The sequence below is a fragment of the Styela clava genome, chromosome 7 (assembly GCF_964204865.1).
Source record: "Styela clava chromosome 7, kaStyClav1.hap1.2, whole genome shotgun sequence".
NCBI classification, from domain to species: Eukaryota; Metazoa; Chordata; class Ascidiacea; order Stolidobranchia; family Styelidae; genus Styela; species Styela clava.
The window spans coordinates 6366153-6392579 of NC_135256.1; the positions used below are offsets into that span (position 1 = coordinate 6366153).

Genomic DNA, 26427 nt, shown 5'->3' on the forward strand with positions numbered 1-26427 from the left:
GTACTGTACTGCGAATAGACGTGTCCATATATTTAAGCGTAGCTCTCTTGTTATTTTAATTTTGCCCTGTTTGTATTTTGAATCTCTCCTATTTCTATACGGAGCCAGGTTCTGTGGATGGAATCAGTATTGTACTTGATTAAAGTGTAGTACAGGGGTCGGCAACCTACGGCCCGCGGGCCGGATCCCGGAGCACTATAATACGACCCGCGACGCTCCACTAAATTTTGGTAACAAAACATCCGTTTTGACGAATATATTTTTATATTATAACCTAACAATTATATAATTCAAATTACTCGTTTATTGAGCATATTATTTAATTATAATTAAGCAAATGGCAACAAAACGCAGAAAAGTTGATTCTAAGTGCAACGGGTTCAATAATATTCAAATGGAATTTTATGAGATGCAATGAGGAAATAAATCTATACTCTATTCGAGAGATGTATCACTGCTTGATTTATATTATAAAAATTACCATCCGTTCGGTTTTTCAATTTTCTAAAAATATGTGCGGCCCGCGAGCGACAAAAGGTTGATTCTAAGTGCAAAGGGTCCAATAATATTCAAATGGAATTTTATGAGATGCAATGAGGAAATAAATCTATACACTATTCTAGAGATGTATCACTGCTTGATTTATATTATAAAAATTACCATCCGTTCGGTTTTTCAACTTTCTTAAAATATGTGCGGCCCGCGAGCGACAAAAGGTTGCCGACAAAAGGTTGCCGACCCCTTGTATAGTTTATTCGTAGTAGTTTTCAATTACTGTATAATAAATATACAATTTTTATACAGGCCCTCTGAATTGTACAATAAATCTAATGTAAAGTGTGAATAAATTATAATCATTACCACGTTTTCGCGTTTTTGAACTCTATTCGTTAGTTTTCTGTTGTGTTTTGGAAACTTAAATATAAATCAGATAATTTAATGATCACTCTGTCTTCCTAGGAGTTTCAATTTGATAACAGTAATATAAAATTAGTGTAGAAATAGCTGTGATAGACTTGGCTAAAATTCGTAACTGGTACTTCCAAAAAACAGATTGTTGTATGCGATGAATCATAATGATGGTTTGAAACACATGCCCCATTTTACAGGCGCCAACTCGCAAAAGCACTCCTAAAATAGCCCCAAAAATTTTGAAATTGTAAAGTATATAAGGAACTTTTCGGGGGTCAAAGGTCGGAGAAAAGGTCCATGTGAAAAAGAAACATGATTCTATAGGGTCAAAGGTTACGTTAGGGTATCATGTGTACGCTCGTTCATTGTAATATTTACAGTTTCAAGCTTGCTGTTGCCCATTGCGCATTCCTGGTGGTCTGTTTTCATTGATACGATGGCGAAAAAGAAACGTGGTGGGAAGGGGTAAGTATATGTTAAACTAGTTCAACGTTCAGGATATTTTCGACCCAACAGCAGAGTGACTCTTTTGTGTTTCCCTTGCAGCCTTGCTAGTAATTCTGTTATTCCTGTATTCCTAATGTTGCCAGCATTTTTAATTTTTTCAATAATTCTTATATATCAGGCCTGCCACCAAATCTAGTATTAAAGAGAAAGATGAAAATCTTGATGGTGTAAAACAGGTATGTTTGTAAATACCTAGGCTATAATATCGAGTCTAGTGGTCCATGTCTGAGTAAGTGCCTAAATTATTACACATAATTTGATTCCAGGATGAAGAAGATTTCTACTATGATGAGATTGATAAATTTCATGCAAATAAAGATAAACTTTTATTAGAAGATGATGGTTCAGATGATGATTCAAAGTATAGTGATGAGGTTGGTAGAAAGTCTGGTTATGGTAGGTTGCTAATTCTGTAATTGTTACAGTATTGCTAAAATAATTGTTGAGAGTTCAAGTCAGCTTGCGCATTTCTTCATTTATGTTTTGTGAAGTTTATAAATGGAGTTTTCGGGGCTCCCGAAGTATGCGAACCAAGATGGCGGACATCGGAATGTAATATGTGTACTAGGTTAGGGTTAGGCCATAATTTTAGGTATAAATACTACGGGAGGCTCTTGGCTAGTCTTCGAACTGATAATAGGACTAAAATAAGGAAAATTGGAAAGAAATTATCGCCTAACCCTAACCTGTTACCCATGTTACGTTCCGATGTCCGCCATCTTGGTTCGCATACTTCGGGAGCACCGAGTTTTCTTTGACAATATTCTGCTTTGGTTAATTAAATTATAATAATATTTTGCTATAAAAAATTTTTCAAATAGTCATGTCTCAAATAAAAGTATGCCTTCCACATAGTGAATCACAAAAAGGTTGTTTTGTGCACTGAAATAAATGTAAATCTAATCACCCAAATTTCATGATGAAAAAGTTTAAGTACTGCTGTTATGTACTCGTCATAGATTGTCAGATTGACTTTTTTTCCCTTGTGGAGTAGATCATCGATTTCTTTGTCTTCGTTAAAGTGGGCTTGAAAAATAAATAAAAATACTGCCTTAGTTTTAGTATTTTTTTCGTCTTATTGTTAATGTTAATATAGACAGACATAACAATACTTAACAATAGTTGTAGTTTGTAGTTGGCAATAGACTTCTTTTTTCATAGGTTGATTTTAGATGAAAAATTTGTTTATAGGAAGAAGTTCTTGGAATAGAAAGTGATGATGATGATGATGATGACATTGATGAAGAAGATGAATCTGATGATGGTGAAATTGGAAATAAAGGTGAAGATGATTTGAGCCTAAAATCTAGTAATACAGTCACAACATTTGGTACTGCAGTAGTATGTGTACCAGTATGCAGTTCTATTTCGAGTTGGGGACTGTCCTTTAACCCTGCTAAAACGATATGAGACTTATGTGTAATATGAATATGGCTCTAATATGATTTGTCAGTAAGAGTTAACATTCTTTATGTACACGTCTTATTATGGACTTAACTCAAAACAAAACCAATAAGACATTTTCGCGCCTTTTTCAAGCATGATATAGGCTTGTCCGAGTGTTTTTGCCCCGGGTTGTGCGTCACTCCTTTTTGGCATATTTCCAATTTTACGAGTTTTATATCTGTAAATATTTGAAAGCTAAGGAACATACAAAGGAATACGTTATTACTTGAAAGAAAGTAATTCGCGCGGCCGTGCGCTCATTTTCCTCGCGTAAACACGCACTAATAATTACCCGCACAATAATAAACAAACAAGAACTGCGTTGACTTCACAAATATACCGCTTTGTTACTCGACAGCTGTTTGCGCTACACCATTGCCTGTGATATCATTTTGTTAGGAAAACAAACACCAAAACGGCTATAACGCTTGCGAGAGAGTGCCGTTATCATAAGTAAGGTTCAACGGCCATAAAGGAGAGAGGTTCGAATGTTTGTATACTATCGTCGATGAATTTTCTCACGTACGCAAAATTTCGTACATGGAGCGGTCCATTAGCGACCTCTTGCGTATAGAAAACAATAATATGATTCAAACAAGCCTTCAATTGCCTTCCAAGCCATATTGGTTAGGTGACAAATGCTAATTAAAAATATTTTAAAAATTTGACTAGGGAGTGCGGGTTAGGAAGGTTCAGCATAGTGTTTGGATTTAAAAGTCATTCTTCAGTTTCTGTTGCTTCAAGACACTCAGTTGATGTTTGAGTATGTGTACCAGGTTAGGGTTAGGCCATAATTTTATTTCGATTTTCCTTATTTTAGTTCTATTACGAGTTCGGGACTGTTTTTGTTAGCCAAGTGAATATACCCACTGCCCATAGGTTTCAGTTCCTTTACACAACTTGATGTAAAGTAGACGAACAAAATTAGTTACCTCCATATTGGTACACACACTTCTGGAGCGCCTGTCATTGTACTCTGCTTAAGACTGTAAATAGAGTTTGGAGCCTAGTTTACAAACTTGTTCATTTCTGTGTTAGGTTCATCACAAAGACAAAACATCTTAAAGAGATTGAAAAATTTAAATCTTTCTCTTTTATTAATCCGAATCTTGGATTTGAAATATCAGAATCTTGTATTTGCATTTTATGAAGAGATTTGGCCCACTGTTTAAAAAAAGACGATTTGCAAATTTTATTACCAATCAAGCGCACTGAATGCATGTTGATTTTAGTAGCTCTGAGCATTTAAAAATATTGAATTACAAATATCTCCTGCATTAATAGGATATTATATTTTCATGAATGAGTTTACAATCACTAGTAGTTTCCTTATTTTTTTTCTCATTTCAGGTATCACAAGTGAAAGTGCTTGGGGAAAGAGAAAATCATCATTTTATGGTGCAGACACATATGATGGCCTGGAAGGTAATGTTTTTTTTTATAATTGTGGTAAAATGGTTACCGTATGTCATTGTCTGGTTAGTTTTCTAAAACTAGGCCGATACTGATGTTTCCTCACCTAAAGAGATGGCTACAAGTAACAGGCAACACTCAGAACAGATTTTTGTGTTTTTCTTGCAAAAGAAATGAAATCTATAACAAAATGTTGAACTTATGCAATGATGACAAAAAATTGCATAAAAAGTACATTTACTCCTTTCTTTGTGAATCTAATTTTAGCGATTTCATCGCCTTATGTTAAAAATTATTAGTGTTAAAATTAGTTAGTTAAAACTGCTTTCCCGTCGTAAATTTGACATTTGGCAGTCACGTGATCGACCGATATACATCGGTAAAATTAGCCGATACTGATAATTCGAAATTTGTGAATAACAGATGATATATTGGCCGGTCCCTACTTTTTTGACTATCGTTAAGAATGCACTAAAAATTTTATTTATAAAAATATTAATGCTATTTGTAAAAGATATACCTGAAAATTCAGATAATTTAAATTACTTTATTGCTGTAGAGCAGTAGTTTCCACTATTTTGGTGGAGCAGAATCTCAATGCAACATTCCAAAGGCTTTGGGAACCCCTGGTATGATATAATGGTAAAATATTTCTATTTGCTGTAAGAAGAATTGTTTAAACTATAAATATATATAAAAGCAAATCTAATACTAGCAAAACAAAATTATCTTCAAAGTTTAGCAAGTTTTGGCAGACTGTATTGGCGGAGCCCTAGTGTGTAGTTGAACCCTGGTTGAAAACCACTGCTGTGTAGCAGGCCTATTTGAATGCTAAATTATTCATCTTAGGACAACCCTGAATATTAATCAAGTATTCTTCTTGAAGGTTCTGATAGAGAAGAAGCTGAAAAAGCAGAAGAAGAAGAAGTTCTTTCTATTCAGAAAAGATTGGCAGAACAGATGGATGAGGATGATTTTGGATTGGATATATTGAATGTGAGTTATGATTGGAAACTTGGGGCCAATAATTTGCCAAACCAAAAGCATATTCACGAATTTTTTGATCTTTTTAGATTTTTAGAATCCAATAATTTGCTAAATCAAAAGCATATTCACAAATTTTTATATCTATATTAAAATTTTATGCTATATTGAACAATGGGAAATGGGAGGATTCAGCATCGTTATGGGGTTTCAGTAATCTTGCTGTTGTGAGAATCAAGTACTCTGAATGAGGTTATTATCCAAATTATCTTTGCTTCTTTCATCTAGCAGATGATGTCCATCTTTTGCTGTGTTAATATTTTTTTAATTGTTTCCGCAGGTTCCGGAAACTAAAACAGAAGAGCAATCTGATGAAGTTCTAAAGGCTCATGTTGACGCAGATTTTAGTTCGTTATCCAAGAAATCACAATGGAAACTTGTGAAGAAAGAATCACCGGAACTTGATGGATTGATTCATGACTTTAAGGTTTTTGCCTTCTGTAATTTTATTCAAATATATTCGCCTCGCACTGATTGTGTTGAGGAAATATTCATTCTGAATACAAATTCAGTTTCTCATTCAAAACTCAGGGTTTTATCAAAGTGACTCTGCCTGATGAGCATTGGATCATGTTGGCATCACAGGTTAAAAGATATCATTTTATATACCATGTCCACTACCTTGCCCAAATTGGGTAGCAATGCCAAATCAAAAAGACTCAGTGCTGTGATTCCCAATCTTTTTTATATTGCGACAAACTATTAGGCTCTTTAAATATTCGTGGCACGCCTATCACAAAACATGAACATTTTATACCCATTGAGCCATTTTGCTATAAAATAATAAAGTAAGAATGTAAATGAACAGTTGCATAGAATGTTTACGGCATCACCCGAGGTGAAGAAGCGTTTTCAGTGCTTGGGTCACAGTATGACTAAATACCTGAGCAGCTACAGCTGGTTTCCTCTCATCTTCTTTACAAGTTTCAAATTAAAATGCACGTCTGTAAGTCGATATGCTAACTTTTAACTGTCTATTGGAAATTGGAATCACTTGAAATAAGTTCAACAATGAAATCTCTTCGCCGCACCTGCCGGCACACCAATATTCATTCAGTGCAACACTAATGTGCTGCAGCCACTGTTTAGACTACACAGAGCCTAGTTTGAGGTGACAAGTGTATGAAAATGTCTGTACAGAGTTCTGTTAGGTTGATAGCAGTGGTGTTAATAATATAAATATATCAGAATCCTATAATAATAGTAAAAAATTATTCATTCCAGACCAAATTATCTGAGCTACAGAATGAAGTTTCACCGCTGATGAAACTTGTGAAAAATGGGACGATACCGAAGGGTCTTGGATCTGATTACATAAGTCTCAAATACAGAGTCTATTCTGCATATCTACTCAACATATCATTTTATTTGGCTCTGAAAACCAACAAAACTCAAGTACAGAACCATCCAATTGTTTCAAGACTGGTGCAATACAGAACAGTGAGTGTTATTTGATGATATCCTTGTTTTTGCCTGACCAACAAAAGAAACCATGCTATCCATTTGCCTACTTTGAACACCGAAGGGTTTTTATGTCTCATACATAGCTACATAGTTCACAATATACGATATAATTTTGTCTGTGATATCCTGAAATATCTAAATCAATGGAAGTTTAGCTAATACTGATTCTCAAATTAGACAGCAATTTTGTTTTAATATTGGCTAAGGTATGGTGCATTTTTCTAAGTGTTAGGAATTGTCGTCACACCTATGATTACCTTGTACAGGTTTGCAGGTTTGAATCCTGTGGGGGAATAAATACTGGTATGTATGTACAAGAGGATTATTGGACTTTTTGTCACCACAGCGTTCACGTAGCTGCTGGTCACTTTCCTTTTCCCCGGGAAAAATATGAAAATCCTATCCTAATATTGCACTTTAATTATGAATTGCGCAATACGGCATATCACGATTCAGACCTTTACCCTTGGAACTTATGTTGTCATTAATATATCCATGCATATTAAGAATGGTTTTATGTTTTCTGCAGGTCATCAACCAATTGTCCCCCATTGAAAAGAAACTACGCCCTGAAATAGATGAACTCTTGAAAGAAAACCTTAATAATAACCTTGGAGACGATTCGCTTAAAAATGGCGAAGAGTTAGCGTCTAGTTCTGAAGCATCTGATTTTGAGAAAATTGATGAAGTGGTAGAATTTAAAAAACAACGTAAAAGAAAGTCGAACCCCAAGGTTTGTTGTCTACTTATTTTAACATTTGTTAGGTATATACACAAAATGGGTCAGATTGGTCAGCAAAATTTACCCATGAAATTCATGTTGTTTTATTACTGGATGATCTCTCTTCGTGTCGTGAAATTAATAATAACTCATTCCATTATTTTGTTCATTCTGGTATATATGCATCATATTTTTCAGGAAAATACTGATGAATGTGATGTGCAAGAATTTTCCAAATCAATGTTAGAAAAACTGGAAGAATCAAATGATTCTGATGATAGGTAAGTGGCGCTTTAGAAGTATGTGTACCATTATTGAGGTAACTAATTTTTAATCAAGTTGTGTAAAGGGACTGAAACCTATGGGCAGGGGCTAACACAGACAGTCCCCGAACTCGTAATAGAACTAATATAAGGGAAATCGAAATATTATTAGGCCTAACCCTAAGCTGGTACACACACTACGGGAGTACCAGGTATGTAATATATATGCGTTTAGCATTGATGAACTGCTTTAAATTCTACAGTAACATTGTGAATAAAAATAGTCCGGTGACCAATGGAACCTAAATATTTGAAACTCAATAGGGATCACCAGCCGGAACTAGAATTCTGTGTTTTTTAAAACATACACTTGAAAAATACATTATGTTGTTATCGGCCAATTCCTTCAATTATAAATGATATGTTATGAAGCATATTGTGAATTTTTAATTTTAATGTTGAGCATTAGAGGTCACTCAATACTACTATTTTTAGTTTCTTCATCTGTTAAAGTTTTACATTTTACAGAGAAAATTCTGATTTAACTGAAGATTATGTTAGTTTCTTCAGGCATGCAACGAGCAATTCTTCATTGCAGTTCTTATTACATTTTATAGAGAAAATTTTTATTTATTTGAAGGTTATATTAGTTTCCTTAGGCATGCCACTGAAATATACTTTATTGCGCTGCAATTCTAATTAATATTTATTTTTTCACAGAATTGCTGACAATGATGACGATGAAACAAATGGTCGAAGGGCAATAAATTATGAGGTAAAACATTTTGTATTCTTCAACAAAGACAATGATCTACTCCATATTGATTTATCACAATTTTAGTTAAGCCTGATCAATAATTTATGTGATTCATTTTACCAAGTCATCTTTATTATTTTGTTTTTGACTTTGCACCCTCCAATGGCTGTGATTTGTTTTCACGAGCGAGTTATGTTATTTTCAAATTGGTCAATCATTGTCATTTCTCATTTTTACAACTTTTTTCGTCAACAGATTGCCAAGAACAAAGGACTTCGTCAGAAAAGGCGGAAGATTGATCGTAATCCTCGTGTCAAAATGAGACAAAAATACAGGAAAGCAAAGATACGAAGAAGAGGACAAGTTCGTGAATATAGGCCTGAGATAAAGAAATATTCTGGAGAAGCTTCAGGAATAAGAATAGGTTTGAGGAAGAGTACAACTCTGCAGTAAGACTAAACTGTGGCCAATTTATGGAATCTCCATAATAGCTTTCTCAAACGAATGATGAAGTGATGTGAGTTGATTGTGTTAGTGGCGATTCCTGGCAGAAGCATTACAGGAGTGTGGAGTGGATCATATTGACTTTGAGAGTTATTACTGGATTTATCTGCGTGCTCTGTTTTTCTTTTTGTTGCCAAAATCTGGTATGCAATCTCAAGAATGTTAAACTTTTTCTATGGTGATTAGTGGGGAAGTCTTTATAATATGGTACAGATAGGAGTTGTAAAAACCAGTGACCGAATGTCGATAATGTGAACATTGTAAGTTTTCTAAGTTCTCTGAGTGCAGTGATTTGATTTTTACAAACTGGACAAATACAGATCAATCATTTAATTTTTGTTCCTTCTGACATTAGGCAACACATGAGGAGTAAATCCATTGCACATGTTGCACAACTGTGTCTGTACCATGTCCATGTGAATGTGCTGCTAATTTTGGGCAAACAAACTTATAGAGATACCTCGAAGGCAATCATATCGAGGGATATGGTTAAAATATGTCCCGATGAATGAATTGTTTGAAATATGATACAGTTTTAGTATAATATCACAAGTGAGAAACTAATCTGTTTCTGTTGTTTGGTCAAACCACCCTCGCTGTCGTCTTTCATTTAAAATAAAAACTTTAAGATCTCTATTTGGTCAAATCTGTTTTTTATGTGGTGCAAATTATCACAGATCAAATATTCATAATCGCCTAATATAAAATAAAGGCCAGTTTAAAATTCTTTGGGTGGAAGAAAAAAGGTGATATAGTCCTTCCAACACATTCGATGAAAATCCAGCTCGATTTGTACATCACCTAGAGATGCTAAACTTGGACTCACCGTGTTGATATGTAATTGCTGACGGGAAACGGCTCCCGGAAATACATGGACCGAAGGCCTGAGCTTGGCAAATTTTTATTACATATTTATAAGCTTTGATATTGCATTATTCTAAAGAATCTCAAGTTCTAGATTACTCTCAGCATAATATGACTCAAACAAAATCAAATGAAAGTTATTATGCGTTCTCCAACTCCAAGCATACCTAAAATGGCTTCTAATGCAGCAATTGCTGTAGTATCATCAAAGTCAATAGAATAATGACGCAATAAACGTCACTCATTATTCCCTAACTAAAGGATTTCTCAAGCTAAGCGCGATATTTTATCCAACCTAATAAGATAAAAAATTAAGATATTAAAATAAGCCTCGAGTTAAAGCAAAGTTATGCCTTTTGGGACGGAATTATTTCATAATTTTGCATCAGGTTGGGAGTTATTTTTTTGAAAATTTCACCAAAGTAAAATACCGGGACATTTTGCTATCCGGGACGGGACAGACGTTTAAACCGGGACTGTCCCGGCCAATCCGGGACGTCTGGTAGGTCTACTTATAGATAATAGCATTCTTGTACAGGACCTTGTTCATTCAGTAGTTTATTATTCACTAAAATGAACATACACTTAATGCAAACAAAAACTAGGAAAAAAAACATGAAAATGGCATTTCTCGGAGAAGGGTGACGCGAAAAAACAATGTTGGTTATCTAGCTGAGGCACTCGTGGTGATAAAAGTCTTAACTTTGATACAGGTAGAATAGAAAGACGAAGTCCAATTACGGAAATGTTTGGTCATTTAAATATTTATGTGCGTTTGTTGTTCTAGTGAGCTTCTGCTTGAATTCGAATTACCGATTAGTCATTGTCACGGAAATAAACGAGGGAACTAGCTTCCATGAAACAGCCGTATTTGTCATTGGTAATTTGTTGCTTAATGTCGGGATTTCCCTTTTGTGTCATTTCCATACAATTAATAATTTGAACAATCTATCCAAAGTAGTCCAGTCGATGAGTGCTACGTTAATGAATAAGCTATGAGTTTTGATGTTGTTGGCAATGAAAAAGCGTGACGACAATGAACATTTTCAAGTATCAATTACTGAAACGTTTTTGTCATAGACAGACTTGTTCAATTGACAATCTCCGTGTTTGACAAGTCTATGACGTAATGCATGTTTTGACTTCCTGAGAAATTGTCGATAACGCTGTCTGCATTCATTTTTTCTTTTTGCAATATTAAAACTTTGCACTGCCCGGGAATCGAACCCGGGTCGCAAGAATGGGAATCTTGCATGATACCACTACACCAGCAGTGCGAGGCCGAAACGGAGGTTTTACATCCGGCTCTTAAACATCGTACGAGAGAAATAAAAAAAAAAAACTACAGTTTGCAATATTATGCGAACGATGGCTTGGAACACATAAGCTTGCTGATAAAATCGATAAATGAAGCGATGGGCGGCCAATTAGGTTGTGTGATTTGTTACCCAACTTGACATAATAGAGACTTCGGTGAAGTCGCAGTTAAATTAAATGGTTTATGTTATCAATGCCTGTTTAACACGGCAAGTGGTGTATTCACAATAAAAATAATAGTCGATGTAATTGTACAAATTTATTGTATAATCTCATCAATTATCCATAACGTGTTGTGACATAATACGTCAATAAACGTACACAACCGTACGCTGATGTAGCCAAGCGCTGACATCATGCAAGCCAAATCACGACCAAGAGAGCTACGTAACGAAACCATTTCTGACAGGTTCATTCACGGCGACGCCGGTATTTATACTGCCCCTGATAAAGCGTCAGTCAGACCCGGAACGCCTCGCCCGCCCATTGATGAAAGAGAAAGAAAGATAGAAAGAAAGAGAAACGACGCAGCAACTATTCTCACTCTTTTGTTAGCTTCCTCAATTGGCTTTTATCTTTATGTTGATACGTTTCGCTCTTCGGACCTGCTGTGCTTGGCGATACCACCATTACGTTTTTTAGTATTACACCCATTGATAATTATTTCTTAGTTACGATGTTTCAAACAATAGTATTGTCGGATTTCGAATTTTGACGTAGTCCAGGTATTCCGCTATATTACTCGAACAGCGTCGTCACATAGGTAGGCACAAGGTAGCTGAAAGTAACACACATTTTATCACTCAAGGAAGGAATTAGGCCGGAAGTTAATTAGGTTAATAATCAAAAGAAAAGGGTCGAAAGAATATGTGATGAACAGAGATATGTTGAACGTTGAATGAAATGAGGATAATCAATAATTACAAAAAATTGTTCAGTGTGATGCCACTCTAAACTTTTGTGTGAAACTGTGATGCCACATTCAGACATTATATCAGTATATTCAAATATTGTACTGTCATAGGCCTATGTCAGATTGGGTAATGGTAACTATTCATGTTCAAATTAAAGACATAGTGTAATAGAGGCTGTGTGTTTAGCTGGGTATACAGTTCTGCAGTTACACGGTTTTACATTCAGTTTCTTAGGTCAGTAAGTAGACTGGCGATTCCTACTTTTCAAGATTCATGGATATGAGTGACATAAAGAACACGCACTCAGATCTTATTTTTGACATATGTCCAAATGTCAATTGTGTTCAAATTTTTGTCTTTAAGTATAAGTATAAGTTTATTTCGACTCCATAATCAGCAATAGACGATAAAAAAAATAGATAAAAACAAAAGTAAAAGTAACTGATTATAGAATCGGGAAAGCGAACAAAACCTAGAGTAAGGTTTGAAACGTACAGATTTTAGATGGAAAGGTATTGATAAAAGAAGTAGTACGTGTTCGCTCACCCAAAAGTAAAAAAAAACTAATGAAGGCACGCACGCACACACACACACACAATCATCGAGACATGATACTGTCGGAAGCGAAAAAAGCGAGACTTAAAAGTAAAAAGGAAGGAAAATATACAAACAAATTAAAAAAATAAAAAATGAATAAATTCTTTTGCCACGCCAAATTGTAAGTAATACCCATAAGTAATACCCATAGCATAAATCCTCAGCGACAAGCATTATTTTCTTTGATCAGATGATGGTAGACAAAAGTAACTGTCATAAGCTAGTGGGAAATTTTTATGTTATTACACCCCAATAGCTGTTATTGATTACATGTTTATTACAAATTTAACAATCGCCATAAAATCAATGCTTGAATACAATCATGATTTGTTTATTACTGTCACAAATTAGAACCATGGCAATAAAACCTCATAAAATGTTATTACTTTGAACTGTATTGTTTGTGAATACTGCTTTCAATATATATGACTTGGACTTTCAAATATGCTTCTTTGAATCAGCGCATTTTTACAGATTCAGTGGCAAAAACTCGATAAAAAAATCTTGTTTAGTCATCTACGATATTCCAAAAAAAGCATTGACGTTTCTTAAGCATGTAAGGTGCCATGATTAGAACCTAGGTCCTAGATAATAAGTGTTGCTGCTTGTTAACCAGCTTTGGTTCCCTGTGATTTTCCCATCCCACCCCACTGTAATTATCATTTTCTCATGATTTGTGTACAATTGATTTTCATTTTATTGTTTAAGAAAAGTAAACTTGTTTTGACTTACCGTATTACTAAAATATACATATTTCTGGCAAAAAGAGCCAACTGGAACTTAGGACCTAAGTCTTACATAACCAGCCAGTGATATTGAAATTGTATACTCTTAAAATTAGTTGAAGTGTGTATTCAATATTGTAAATTTTTATAATACACTGTTTTTAATACATATTGCAATTTGCAACAAAATTAGCACTTGTCCAGCTAATCAAGCCATATATATATAATTATTTTTTACTTCACTGCATGCAAATTTGAAAACCAAGCAAAACAGTGTAGTTCCAGATATTACTGAATTTCAAAATCAGTTTCCATGGCTATTGACAAATATGTTTTCAAATTCATATTTATAAAGATGTCTCGATTCAGGCTATGTTTCAGAATCATAAATACTTATTTAAATGTTTCGCAAAAGTATATAGGTACGTTTCGCACATCTGTCTTTCTGCCTGACTGCTGACACTAGTTGACCCAGTGATTTCTGGACTACCAATACCCTGAGTCATCTCATGTGGGGGGATGAATCATCTCTCAAGCTGGCACATAGTCTTTCATATGATGTCTTATATTACTGTCTGAACTAACACTATAACAATAGGAATCAGAAATAAATAGATACTATTAACTATTGATAGTCAAAAATGGAAAATTTTGTAGATGATATTGTTTTACTGAAGTACTTTTAAAATCAGGACTTTACTGGTTGGAGTATATTTTAGTTTTATTTTTCCTCGACCTAACATGTCATGAAACTTAAATTTATTGATTTAGATCAGTGATTCTCAAACTTTTTAAGCCGCGCCCCTTTTTAGAATTTGTCAAGTCTTGCGCCCCTCAAAAGTAGCTACGGTAACTAACAATAAGCTACAAATAACAGATAGTAAGACGAAAGTATGTTTTATTCAAAAACATGTTGAAAATATGTGGTTGGCACGTGAATATCTGAAATAATGCGGGCAAAATCAAATCTACTGAACCACTGATTTAGGTTGTTCTCATGCTTATTAGGGGATGAAAAAAATCCAAAAAGAATGGTAACCATATACAGGTGTCGGGTTCAGACTCGTGGAAACTAAAGTAATGTGCAGCTATGCTTGGCCCGTAAAGTCTAACCAGAGGTTACACAATCTATAGTAAATTGAATTAACAACCCATAAGTTCAATCTATCTAACTAATATTTTTGTTTTCTTCCATAGAGTTAATTGAATAAAATAAATATGCAAACCATCAAATGCGTTGTTGTGGGAGATGGAGCTGTTGGTAAAACCTGTTTGCTTATTTCATACACAACAAATAAATTTCCATCAGAATATGTGCCAACGGTATGCTATTCTCTGTTTTGATGCATGCGAATCATTATCTATTTTCTTTTCAGGTATTGACTAAAATAACTGGGAGCTCATGCAAGTAAACAATGGGGTTGTCAACATATTCTAATCCTTAAAACAAGTGCCTACATGGCATATTTTTATTCCAGACAACGAAATTTCTGTCGTTTTATGGCTCTCTTGGTACAGCATAAAAATATCATGGATGTACAATAAGCCTTTATTTGCAGTTTGTTTCATAATTGTATATTTAGTGTTTGTAACATAATATTCAAAGAATTTGGTATAAACGAGAATAGTGCTTTCAAAAAAAAAAAAACTTAAGTGATGTATTCAATGACCCATTGTGATTATTACTGGTAGGGCGCATGATGGACCGGGCTATTTATAGTTAAAACTATATATATTCAGCACGCTACGTAAATTTGCATGTAAATTGGCAACCGCAGTGGCTTGCTTTCTAACTATTCAGATTTGCCATCATTATTCAATGATATTATATATGAATAACACATTTGAATTAAATATTATTGGAAAAATTGATGCTTTGAAAGTTCAGGGAAAATAATTTGCAATTGTGTACCAAAAAGTAGGACACGTTTCTCCGATTCCAAGATATCCAGAAATTTGGTCCAATAAAATAAAACACTCAATTTGACTCTGAAACGTGCGTCTCTAATATGTGTCCACCGTCATGTGACCAAAATTTCCTTTTTTTTCCAAAAACCCCGAATGCTACAGGGAAATTTTTTTCTGTGGGTAAATCTGACTTTATTTTTGAGGAATCCAATAGTGAAGTTTTTAAATTGCGCTTTCTTTTAGCTTGTTGCGCAGCGCCGGTATGCCCATTTTTACCTTTATGGCAACCCAGACTCCTTTAGGAAATGGGGGCTATTCTTGGAATCTGAGAACTATGTCGTAGATTGGTAAATATCTACATAGAGACAAAATATTTAAATATAATCTGTTTTTTTAGGTCTTTGATAATTATGCCGTCACTGTAATGATTGGTGGAGAACCATATACATTGGGATTATTTGATACAGCAGGTGAAATATTTATTTGAGATGAGTAAAAACTCTCATTAAATAGACGGATAAGCATTCTGTCAATTAAACATTTGTTAATGACTAGTCGTTTTCTTTTACTGTTTTTCCGCCCACTGATGATTTTCTCACTAATTTAAATAAGTGAGTTGGGTGCCAATAATCTCAAATTATCATTCCCTCTGTAAATATGTTTACCTAGGCTTATCTAGTTTATCAACCGTGTCAAGCTCAGTTCTTGTCTGTTCTATACCTACCTAATCAATCTATGTACTCGGTGAGCGATGGAAAAATTGTTTGGCTGCCACACACTGAGCATCCCACTACATTCTTGTGAATGTGCCTCATTATCCACAGACCACAGCATAGTGAAAGTATTATCGACTAATAAAAATTGTCAGCCATTGTTAAATTAGTTATTCTCCTAACAAGCTAGCAAATTTTGACCAAAACAGATGCTGTTAATTTGGTACTCCCGTAGTAACAAATACTACGGGAGTCAATTGGCTAGTCCCCGAACTCGTAAAAAAACTAAAATAGGGAAAACTGGAATAAAATTATTGCCTAACCCTAACTTGGTCGGTACACATACTACGTTCCGGTGTTCGCCATCTCAGTTCACATATTGTGGAAGTAATGTTAATTTTACCCAGTTTTTAAATGTATTGAAGGACGGCTTACGAATATTATAAATATTTCATTATGTGTTGTAACACAATATTCTCTTTCACAGGTCAGGAAGATTATGACAGACTAAGGCCACTCAGTTACCCTCAAACTGATGTATTCTTGGTGTGCTTTTCAGTTGTTGCCCCATCCTCATTTGAAAATATTAAAGAAAAGGTATGTGTACTCCTGATCATACATAAAGACTAGATTTAAAGATCCAGCATTTTTTCAGTGCCCTTTTTTGTCAATTTGCAGAACTACGTACCAATAGTTAAATTTTGTCTATGCTTTTGTGCTGCTGTGGTTTGTTGATAATATGTGAGGATGTTTTAGAAAGTGAAGGTTACTGTTTTGTCTTGACTGAATTTGCTCTGATAAAATTATATACTTATATTGCACATTAGTAAATTATAAGTGGCAACGATATAAGCAAGTAAATTCCATCCCGGTAGCAACAGTTGATGTTTTTATTGGGCTAAGCAATTTGGAAACTCCTACAGACTTTTTAAATCATAGAAATAATCTAATTTTAACTTTTTATGTTCAATAGTGGGTTCCTGAAATAACACATCACTGTCCAAAAACACCATTCCTACTTGTCGGTACACAAGTTGACTTGCGCGACGATGTTGGAACAATCGAGAAATTATCCAAAAATAAGCAAAAACCCATCGCTCATGAAATGGGAGAAAAACTCGCTAGAGAATTAAAGGCTGTAAAATATGTTGAATGCTCTGCTTTAACACAGGTAAGAAACTATTAAGTCTTGGTACTACATAGCTTTAATTGATATCCCGTTATCACAAAATATAAAAATTGTGCTAATCAACATGCAGAAAGGCTTGAAAAATGTTTTCGATGAGGCTATCTTGGCTGCTTTGGAACCACCATCTGAAAAGAAGAAACGAGGAAATTGCGAATTGCTATAACAATCTTGTACGTAATTGTGGTATGAAGGTTGCCTGATCAATATTTCCGCATCCATTTCAGTTCTATCTACGTATTTGTGCATAAATTTATCCCTATTTTCTTGAATGATGATTATAGAGGACAGAAACTATATTTCTTTTCATGTTGTATTTCGTTTGAATGCTATTTTTATTTGCTTTGCATATGCTTACTTATCTCATTTTCTTGTGAAGATTTCCGATAATAGTATATTGAGCAATTTTGTATCTAATTTAATAATCAATAATTGTAATTTGATTTATCATAATAATCAAGCAAGTGGACCTATGATTTCTTGAAATCAGACTAGAATTTTCTTCAAACGCCATATTCCTTTTGTTCTACAGTCTCTCAATGAATTTGTTGGGAGCTATTACTCTCCAAATGATAAAAACCGATTCAAAAACACTGGGCGCTGTGTATTGCTTCTGCATGTGCATTAGCTCGCTTTTCTAAAACCGCTTTAGCCTGTGTATTTTTACATAGCATAGCACAGAATTATTTCATTTGATTCTCTAGGTAGCTCTAACTAAGATAGAATCTCGTCAATTGGAATGGTTGTATGCAACAAAGAATAATATTTTAAATCCTATTGTAATGCGATAATTGTCTATTCATTTCTTCTTTATTTAAGGAACTTTTTAATAAAAGTTGTCCTTCTGGTCATGATTTATGCTGATTGAAATTTGCTTGACAAGGGGGAAATTTGAGTTTGGTATCGATGAACCAATCAAAAACATTTAGCATGTAATTTTTTTGTTTTATTTTTCTCTGCATGTCCTGTAGGCGTATTTGCTTTTTTACTTAAAGAGTTGAGCAGTGGGTTAGAGCAGGGGTGGGCAAATCCTGGCCTGCTTGTGTCTGCTGAAATTAAGACTATAGTTTCTATGGATATGAATTTCCGCTGAAAAATTTATGAAAATAACGTCATGATGATAAACTTCGGAACAGCTTTTTTATATAAAAAGCCCAGCAACAAAGTCTATGGCCCAGATAAAACTGTAGCTGACAAGGTTTCATTTTGTCAAAAAAAAAAACAGGACAAACTAATATGTATACCACACTCAGCAAAATGCTGTATAGCTTAACATGTCACTGGAACTAGGCTGTACAAAGAAGTGCATCTTAACCCCTGTTATCACGATTCTTTTATGCCATTGTACGCCTAAAGCAGAAGGCAAACTCGCTGACACTGTGTATTTTGTTACAGAAAGGACTGAAGAATGTGTTTGATGAGGCTATTCTGGCTGCTTTAGAACCCCCTGAACCCAAAAGAAGAAAGAAGTGTAATATTTTGTGATTTCAAAGCCACGCACTTACGTAATAACTTTTGCAAGTTAACCTCCTTTTCAAGTCACAGCGCCAACGGGTACGGTGCACTTGAGCAATCGTATTATTTGCTTGGTGAAGCAGACCTTTTTGTACATAATTCCACTTTGGGCTGCTTGCATAGTGATGAACCTATTTTTACAGAACTAACTTTGTGCAACATCTGTTTTCATGGGATCACTTACTTCACTGTTGCAGTAGCCAGGCTTCCACTGGATATATATATTTACTTGTAAAATTGCATGAATAATTAGTGTAATCTTCAGTACTACATTCTACAAGGCTTTTTTATAGGCCAAGAATAACCCTTGTCAGTCCTCAATATGCATAATATATTTCAGAGTCTGCTATTGCCAGATTGGTCTTGATTCTATCTGTTAAAGTACTGATAGGAAAGTTATTTCTAAATCGCATATTTTTCTCATTTTCAATAAAATTGGTTTTTAAGTACCATTATTATTTAAACAGATTAAAAAGTGTTATTCTGTTAATTGTCTGTGAAGCTGCAGATTTTGGGTCCAGGATATGTTCGCTTCTCTAGAACAGGGTTTCCCCAGACAGGAATCTGGGGTCCGTGATGACTGCATAGGGTAGAGTATGCAACGATATGACTGATGAAACTTCATCGCCTTTTGCAACGACCTACATGTGTGATGCAGCATTTCCAGCTCTTACCAATAAGATGACAAAATACTTGTCATAGAGTCGGACTTACAAGATTGCTTGTTACAAATTGCTCCTAGAATTGGTAAATTGTGCACGGATGATCATAAATCACATTAATGTTGTGTTGTAAATCAAACATTATTCCTCCTCACTGGTAAGGCACAGAAATTGAAACGGCATCTGATGAGAGCCCATCAAAACTGAAGATTCACAAACACGAGTCTGCAGCCCAAAAGGTTTGGGAAACCCTGCTCTATAGCATTTGTTCCACAATGAGTTGCATATTGAGAACGGGGGAACTCGTTAATGTTTTTATCGGTAGAATCTTCTTAGGGTCCAATTGCTTTGAAAAATCTGATTTATCTACTTTGATCCACTTTATATTATCATCTTGGTTGCTCAGAACATTGAGGTCAGCTTCGCAATCTGCTGCACATGCCACTAATATCTGAAAGTTACGAGAACTGTTAAAGGATTGAACTCCTGTGTGACATGATCAAAATTTGTGACAGGAAAAGGCAGACCTCAAATGTACAAGTATCTTTCAACGGCTCCATTTGTGACCCGCTTGCTGAAATTTTCAGAATGAATGATCTTAGCGATTGCTCAAGTTCTGAATATTCAAATTCCTTTCTGAAATGGAGATGGAATTAAACTCTGTTAGTTAAGTGGACTTGGTAATACATTGTGCTACAAGATAGGATGTACCAATGACTACAATGTATGGGCTCACAGGTTGGAAGCCTGTAGATGATGATCCAGTATTCCCGTAAAATGTGAACCAAGATGGTGAATAGGGATGGGCAATATAGAATACCGAATCCCAAAGTATTCGAATCCGACGGGATTCGATAACAGGATTCGGTTTCCTCCTCTCCGGCGCGAAGCGTCAATTTTTGTATTTCGAGTTTCTAAATTTATCAATTAAAGACGAGCGTTTTTTCTCGCGTCGAAATCTCACGAGCGTTTTTTCTCGCGTGGAAATCTCTCCCGTTTAACATAACTTGCGTCTGCTCGTAAAATAGGTAAACATCAAACACTGTAATCTCAATCTTCATATTCAGAACAAGAAGTCGGCGAAGTACACCTCACGGCGAAGACTCGTTATTGCACCGTTTTTGCGTTCTACTGATTTGCTATATAGCTAACGTATAATAATAATAATTATTTGTGCCGACTTACTAGCGATATTCCGATAATCTGATTGCAACAATCTTCAATTGTTTACAGACGTGCCTTGCTTCATTTTACATTAAGATATCTCGAGACCTGCGAGTTTTACCAAAAAAAGATGCATGTAAACCAAAAGCCAGGCGTTAAATGTTATAACATTGCTTGCGATTGATTTAGATCAAATATTATTTACGAATTATTTATTACACCATTTTCCGAAAATACAAAGTTATATCGGGAAAATCTGTTACATTCAAACTCCACTCTCAAAACATTACATTTGTTTCGGTCCGTTTCTATCGTTCAAGATCGACGCACGTTTGATCGAGTATCTGCAGTAATTTTGTCGCTGGTAAATTTTAAAAAAAGTTGCCGCATCTGGCGAAGATAGTGACGTATTGAGTTTAATTAGGGCCAAGTCTGTGTAGATAATGATATGTAACGATAATCATAGAAAATAAATTAGTCTTTAGATGTTATTACCTAATAACTAAGTACACCGTTTTCCGAAATACAATGTTATTGCAATACGTGAAAATCTGTCACATTTGAATTTCACTCTCTAAAGATTACATATTTTTCGGTCCTTCCCTATCGTTCAAGATAGACGTACGTTTGATCAAGTGTCTGTAGTATTTTAGTCGCCGATAAATTTAAAAAAAGTTGCCGCATCTGGCGAAGATAGTGACGTATTGAGTTTATGCACGGCCAAGTCTGGGCAGATAATGATATGTAATGATAATCATAGAAAAGGAATTAGTCTTTAGATGTTATTACCTAATAACTAAGTACGAAATCGCGTTTACGGGAACTTGGTTTTACAAGTCTTGCTCGCGCAGAATAAAAAGTTGATTTTAATTGATAGTGGTTAAATTTAATATTTTACAACGGCCGCATAGGTTGCAGTGGCCACACGCTGGTCCTGCATCTAATTAATTCTCAGCGGGTATGTTTTAGTTAGTACACTCGGGCGGACTAACATTAAAAATGATTTAACGCCGTTTCATATCTATTTTTGTATTTAACCGCTTCTTATTATAGTGTGTAAAGCGCGTCTTAATTTAGTTTTTCAGTATTTAGGGATTACATACATTTGGAACAAATTGAAGGCAAAAAAAATAATAATCCTATAATAAGTTTTATTGTCCTGGGAAATGCCTGTTTAGTATCAAATGAAATCCAATGCTCAGGACATTTCCAAATAAATAATACATTTATAGTTATACATTTAAAACTTTTTAACATCTAAATCCAGCATTGTGGAAATTCCCACTTTTTGTATAAGTATGAAAATAGAATAGGATTCGGTATTCTGGATTCGATTTAACTATTCTAGAATATTCTAGAATAGTACATTATTCTACATTGCCCATCCCTAATGGTGAACACCGAAACGTAGTATGTGTACTGGTTCAGGCCATAATTTCTGGGACAAATACTACGGGAGTCACTTGGCTAGTTCCTGAACTCATAATAGAACTAAAATTGGAATAAAATTATGGTCTTATCTGGTACACATACTACTTTCCGGTGTCTGCCATCGTGGTTCACATATTACGGGAGTACTAATGATTATGTACGGGGTGACTCATGTAACCATGTGGGCAAGTTCATGCACCAGAAAGGATTAACTGATAACAAAGGTGGTTGCGCTACGCCACATGATTAGTTCGTCTTGGTGTATATATTCTGCAGAGCGAATGCTCAGGTACGAGTATAAGGTAGCCTACTATTATTGATGGATATGATTACCTCATGATATCTCGTAGTATATTTACTTCAAATAGAAAATTCTCAACAGGTACATCACCATCTTCTACAAGTAACGATACACGACAGATCTCTTTCTGTGAAGTAAATTTTAGAAAGGCTTTATTAAAAATATAAGTACTTTTGAAAATATCAATTACATCTTGTTCGTATTGAAACAATTTAAAGTTTTTTTTATATAAGATAAGATTTCAAATCGAAAACCACAGCCTCTTATAGAACAAAAAAGAAGAATAGACTTCTGTGGTAGAGGACCACCCCGTAACAGCGAGGAGTTCAAAAATGTTCTTCAATATAGTCATCTATCAAAGTATTCGCATCTGCGAAATGGGCAGCGACTAGCAAATGCCTCTAAAATAAGAATCTCCATAAGAAATTACATCCCACCTTTTGAAGAAGATTTTGCACTGATGATAAAGTACTAGAAATGTAGTCCTTCAGTCCAGGGTGGCTGGCTATATGTATAGGTATATTATATTTTTTGCGAAGTATGAATATTTCTTCTGGGTATAGCTTTCTGGAATAGAGAATCTGATGAATTGCAACTTCCATGAACTCCACTAAGATCTCAGAAGCAGCTGTAAAAGATTTGAAATAATATAAGATATGAACAGGACATTCATTGAATACAAGAAAAGTATATTATTATTCAAGCAAATCTTATTTTTGCAGGTGATAATGTTTTACTATTGATTTTGTGGCAAGAAGATGTGTTATTATTAGTTACAGATTTACCAATTTTATATAAAATAGCAATTGTTTTGATTTAGCATTGTTGGATTTATCATAGCTAATTGTTTAAAACTACAGATTTTAGATTGAAAGATGTTGTCATTTGAAGATTTTAGGGTTACAAATGATGGGCCTGTATAGTCTACATCAGCGGTTCCCAAACTATGGGTCGCGACCCACTGGTGGGTCGCAAGAGGAAACTCAGTGGGTCCTGAAAAGATGTAGAAAGCTTTGATCAATTATACTGGTTATTAGGATCGGTGGCAAAGCAAATTTCAAAATAAACTGCAACTTTTCAATTTTTTACGTCTAAAACTATCTGAAAAAAGAATTTAATGTCATGTCTATTATGGAAAATAACAAGAAACAATCTCATCTTTCTCACTAGATTCACTGAAAATTCAATTTGAGAAATTAAATTTGTTTCCTCCATCAATGTTTTATTAATTTATTAAAGTTAAATGGGTCGCCATAAGCTGTGGTAAAAAATAGTGGGTCCAAACTCTAAAAAGTTTGGGAACCACTGGTCTACATCAATCAATTTTATCTTGCTCACTAAATATAGCTACAGGACCTGGAGGACGGCAATGTATGCGCTGTAACAAACAGTTAGTTACCTTTAGAGCTTTGTTTCTCTTTTTGAACTGCTCCTTTAATTTCTTCATCCTGGACATGTAAAACGTCAACATTTATGGACGAATCACCCGCATCTTTTAGAAGATCATCAACAACATTCATAGCCACCCCTGTAGAACTATGTCAATGCCGAGTCTGTGTTAAATCTTCATGAGTTCGCCGCCTAGGATACTGTAATATTCTAATCTACAGGTGATAATGTGCAAACACGGGTGACACATGTATTTTGCTTTGCAGCGTTTTAACAAATACACGTTCAACGGAATCACTTTTTTTATAGCGGCATCTACCGAAAGAAAAGAAATATATTCTCCAAACTCTCAATATCAATATTAATTTCATTCAAATATTGGCTTAGATGTTGGTATTGAAGCGAAACGTTAAAAGTTACAATGGTAACAATTACACAAGTTTCTATGGCGCCACTCGCATGTTGACTTTTTCTCGTTCAAATGAAATTGTCTAGTCATCATGACATTGCTTTTCGACGGAATTCTGCTGTCATATAACTTCTGCTGCAATCGCGCTTTCCAATTATTGTGTTCCTTGCATGCGAGTGGTTTGAGAGCTGGGACAGACTGGTTATAGATAAGCAGGTGAGTTTGTATTTGTTTGTAGCAGTGTCGAAGGCTCAATTAAATAATTAGCATGTACCGTAAACGATGGAGCATGATTGGCTGCCTGTTCGCCTAAATAAAAATCGTATCCCTGCAGTCCTGCCATCCATTGACCTACAATAACTTTCTCGCATTTTCAAAAAAGTTGAGTAAAGTTGAAAACAGTTAAGTTGAAAGTAATATTTCATTCCACAATTCAGCTACTTCATTTTGCTGAACTTAATAATGAAATAATTCAATCTCAAGATCACATAAAACAATGCTTGCTTTATTAAACAGATTTTTCGTAAATAAAGGCCTTGACTGTATCTATATAGAGTTATTGAAATTTCCTAGTAGGTTTTGCTTGTTGGCCATTTCATCAATAGTACCCATCAAAATATCTACTATATATCATGCTAATTTACATTGCTTTGTTGACAACTGTTACTTAATACAGTGTCTGTATGCTCACATTACACTTTTGCATTTAGACATTATTATATCACCCAACGAACAAACAGTGATGTCACGTGTTGCAGTAGTTACTGGATCGAATAAAGGCATCGGTCTCTCAATTGTGCGGGGTCTTCTCACACAGTTTAAAGGTACAGTGTACCTAACTTCAAGAGATGCGAAACGGGGCAATGAAGCAGTGAAGCTTTTAAACTCAGAAGGCTTGAAGCCGAAGTTTCACCAACTGGATGTTACAAATAATGCGAGTGTTACAAAGTTGAAAGAATATCTCATTCAAAATTATGGAGGTGTTGATGTCTTTATTCATAATGCCGGGATAATGTATGGTTCATCAGATAATGTCTCATTTGCAGAGGGAGCCAAAAATACCATTCAAACAAATTACCTAGCATCTGTAAATATTTGTAACACAATTTTACCAATAATGAGGTCCCATGGACGACTTGTTCTCCTATCAAGCATGCTTTCTTTGTCTGCATTCCGAAATTGCAGTACTCAAAATCAGAACTTCTTGAAATCTCCAGATCTTACTGAACAAGCGTTAACAGAAAAAATGCTTGAATATGTAGAAGCTGCACAAACTGGTCAGCACAGAGATAAAGGATTTTCTAATGACTCCTATGGAATGTCAAAACTTGGTGTGAATGTACTTGTGAAATTACTTGGCAACCGGGCTTGCCAGTTAGAAGCTCAAAATGTGCTTGTTAACTGTTGTTGTCCTGGATGGGTGAACACACAAATGGGTGGCAAAAGGGCTCCCCTCACTCCTGACCAGGGTGCCAGAATTCCAATAATGCTTGGACTCATTCCAATAAATGATTCAGAACCGAATGGAAAGTTTCTCAAAGATTTTAAAGTTGTCGATTGGTCGAATGTTTGATAAAGTGACTTTCCCAAAATATTTTCTTTTCAATCATGTTATTTTGTTACTTATAAGAGCAATTTGAAATTTTTTTTCGAAGAGTTAATCATCATTTTGAAAAAAAAAGGGAATACAACGCATAAAATAAGAGACAATTAAACCCATACAAAATCAAAGCTTAAAACACATGAACTGTAGCTGAGTCTGAATAAAACTGTAATATTTGAATTCAGATCAGTGTTCATATGATTTTTATTATTCAGTTCTTTGCTTTGGCCGATAGTTTGCTTCGTTAAGCACTGAAAATTTTTTTTTTTTTTATAATATAGCAGTTACATTTTTGTGGGTGGTAGGTTTATAAATTTGAATATTATCTTGAAATGACTGATGCATGCATGCTAAGGAAATTTGTATTTCCACCATTAGCATGAAGTGTTTTTTATTAGTTTTAGCATAATAAATTACTTTTATATTCTATTGCTTATGTGTATTCCCCAATCATAGTTTTATGTCAATTTGACATATTTTCTATTTTTCTGTATTGCTGTGTTCTTTTTCCTATTAATCATATTCCATACCATGCTATCATCCACGACAAATAATACTGAAATTAAGAAAAAGATTGCATTTTATGATTTATGCCTGTTAATTAAAATACCCATTTTTCAGAACATGACCAATTATGGAATTTAGTTTACTGTAAGTGAAATTACTTTGAGACAAGAATGGTTTTCAAGTTGTTTAAT

General features: G+C 34.7%; 3 protein-coding genes, 1 non-coding gene and 1 pseudogene across 6 annotated transcripts; 3 read left to right on the plus strand and 2 right to left on the minus strand.

The window, feature by feature from the left end:
• The first annotated feature begins 1237 nt into the window (after positions 1–1237).
• Positions 1238–9364, plus strand: LOC120327968 (something about silencing protein 10-like). Its single transcript, XM_078114760.1, has 12 exons — positions 1238–1377; positions 1538–1595; positions 1686–1793; positions 2611–2701; positions 4216–4290; positions 5165–5274; positions 5603–5749; positions 6547–6762; positions 7316–7519; positions 7706–7788; positions 8491–8545; positions 8783–9364. Exons 1-12 carry the CDS (start codon positions 1349–1351, stop codon positions 8978–8980), a joined length of 1374 nt encoding a protein of 457 aa, XP_077970886.1. The 5' UTR covers positions 1238–1348; the 3' UTR covers positions 8981–9364.
• A 1737-nt stretch (positions 9365–11101) lies between these two features.
• Positions 11102–11172, minus strand: Trnag-ccc (transfer RNA glycine (anticodon CCC)). The gene has a single exon. It is a non-coding gene; the product is annotated as a tRNA-Gly (tRNA).
• A 3473-nt stretch (positions 11173–14645) lies between these two features.
• Positions 14646–19256, plus strand: LOC120328725 (cell division control protein 42 homolog). 2 transcript variants are annotated; one of them, XM_039395256.2, is made up of 6 exons: positions 14646–14771; positions 15754–15826; positions 16557–16666; positions 17043–17240; positions 17329–17428; positions 18651–19256. In XM_039395256.2, the coding sequence occupies exons 1-5, from the start codon at positions 14667–14669 to the stop codon at positions 17419–17421; spliced, it is 579 nt and encodes a 192-aa protein (XP_039251190.1). In that variant the 5' UTR covers positions 14646–14666; the 3' UTR covers positions 17422–17428; positions 18651–19256. The 2 variants fall into 2 exon arrangements, with proteins under 2 accessions (XP_039251190.1, XP_039251191.1); XM_039395257.2 differs by lacking the exon at positions 17329–17428.
• LOC120328724 (mitotic spindle assembly checkpoint protein MAD2B-like) lies at positions 19085–24044 on the minus strand. Its single transcript, XM_039395255.2, has 5 exons — positions 23728–24044; positions 22766–22956; positions 22361–22455; positions 19960–20068; positions 19085–19883 (listed from the first exon to the last, which is right to left on the minus strand). The coding sequence occupies exons 1-5, from the start codon at positions 23846–23848 to the stop codon at positions 19689–19691; spliced, it is 711 nt and encodes a 236-aa protein (XP_039251189.2). The 5' UTR covers positions 23849–24044; the 3' UTR covers positions 19085–19688.
• A 150-nt stretch (positions 24045–24194) lies between these two features.
• LOC120328721 (carbonyl reductase [NADPH] 1 pseudogene) lies at positions 24195–26357 on the plus strand (annotated as a pseudogene). The gene is made up of 2 exons (XR_013477294.1): positions 24195–24342; positions 24837–26357. The product of XR_013477294.1 is annotated as a carbonyl reductase [NADPH] 1 pseudogene (transcript).
• Positions 26358–26427: the final 70 nt, after the last annotated feature.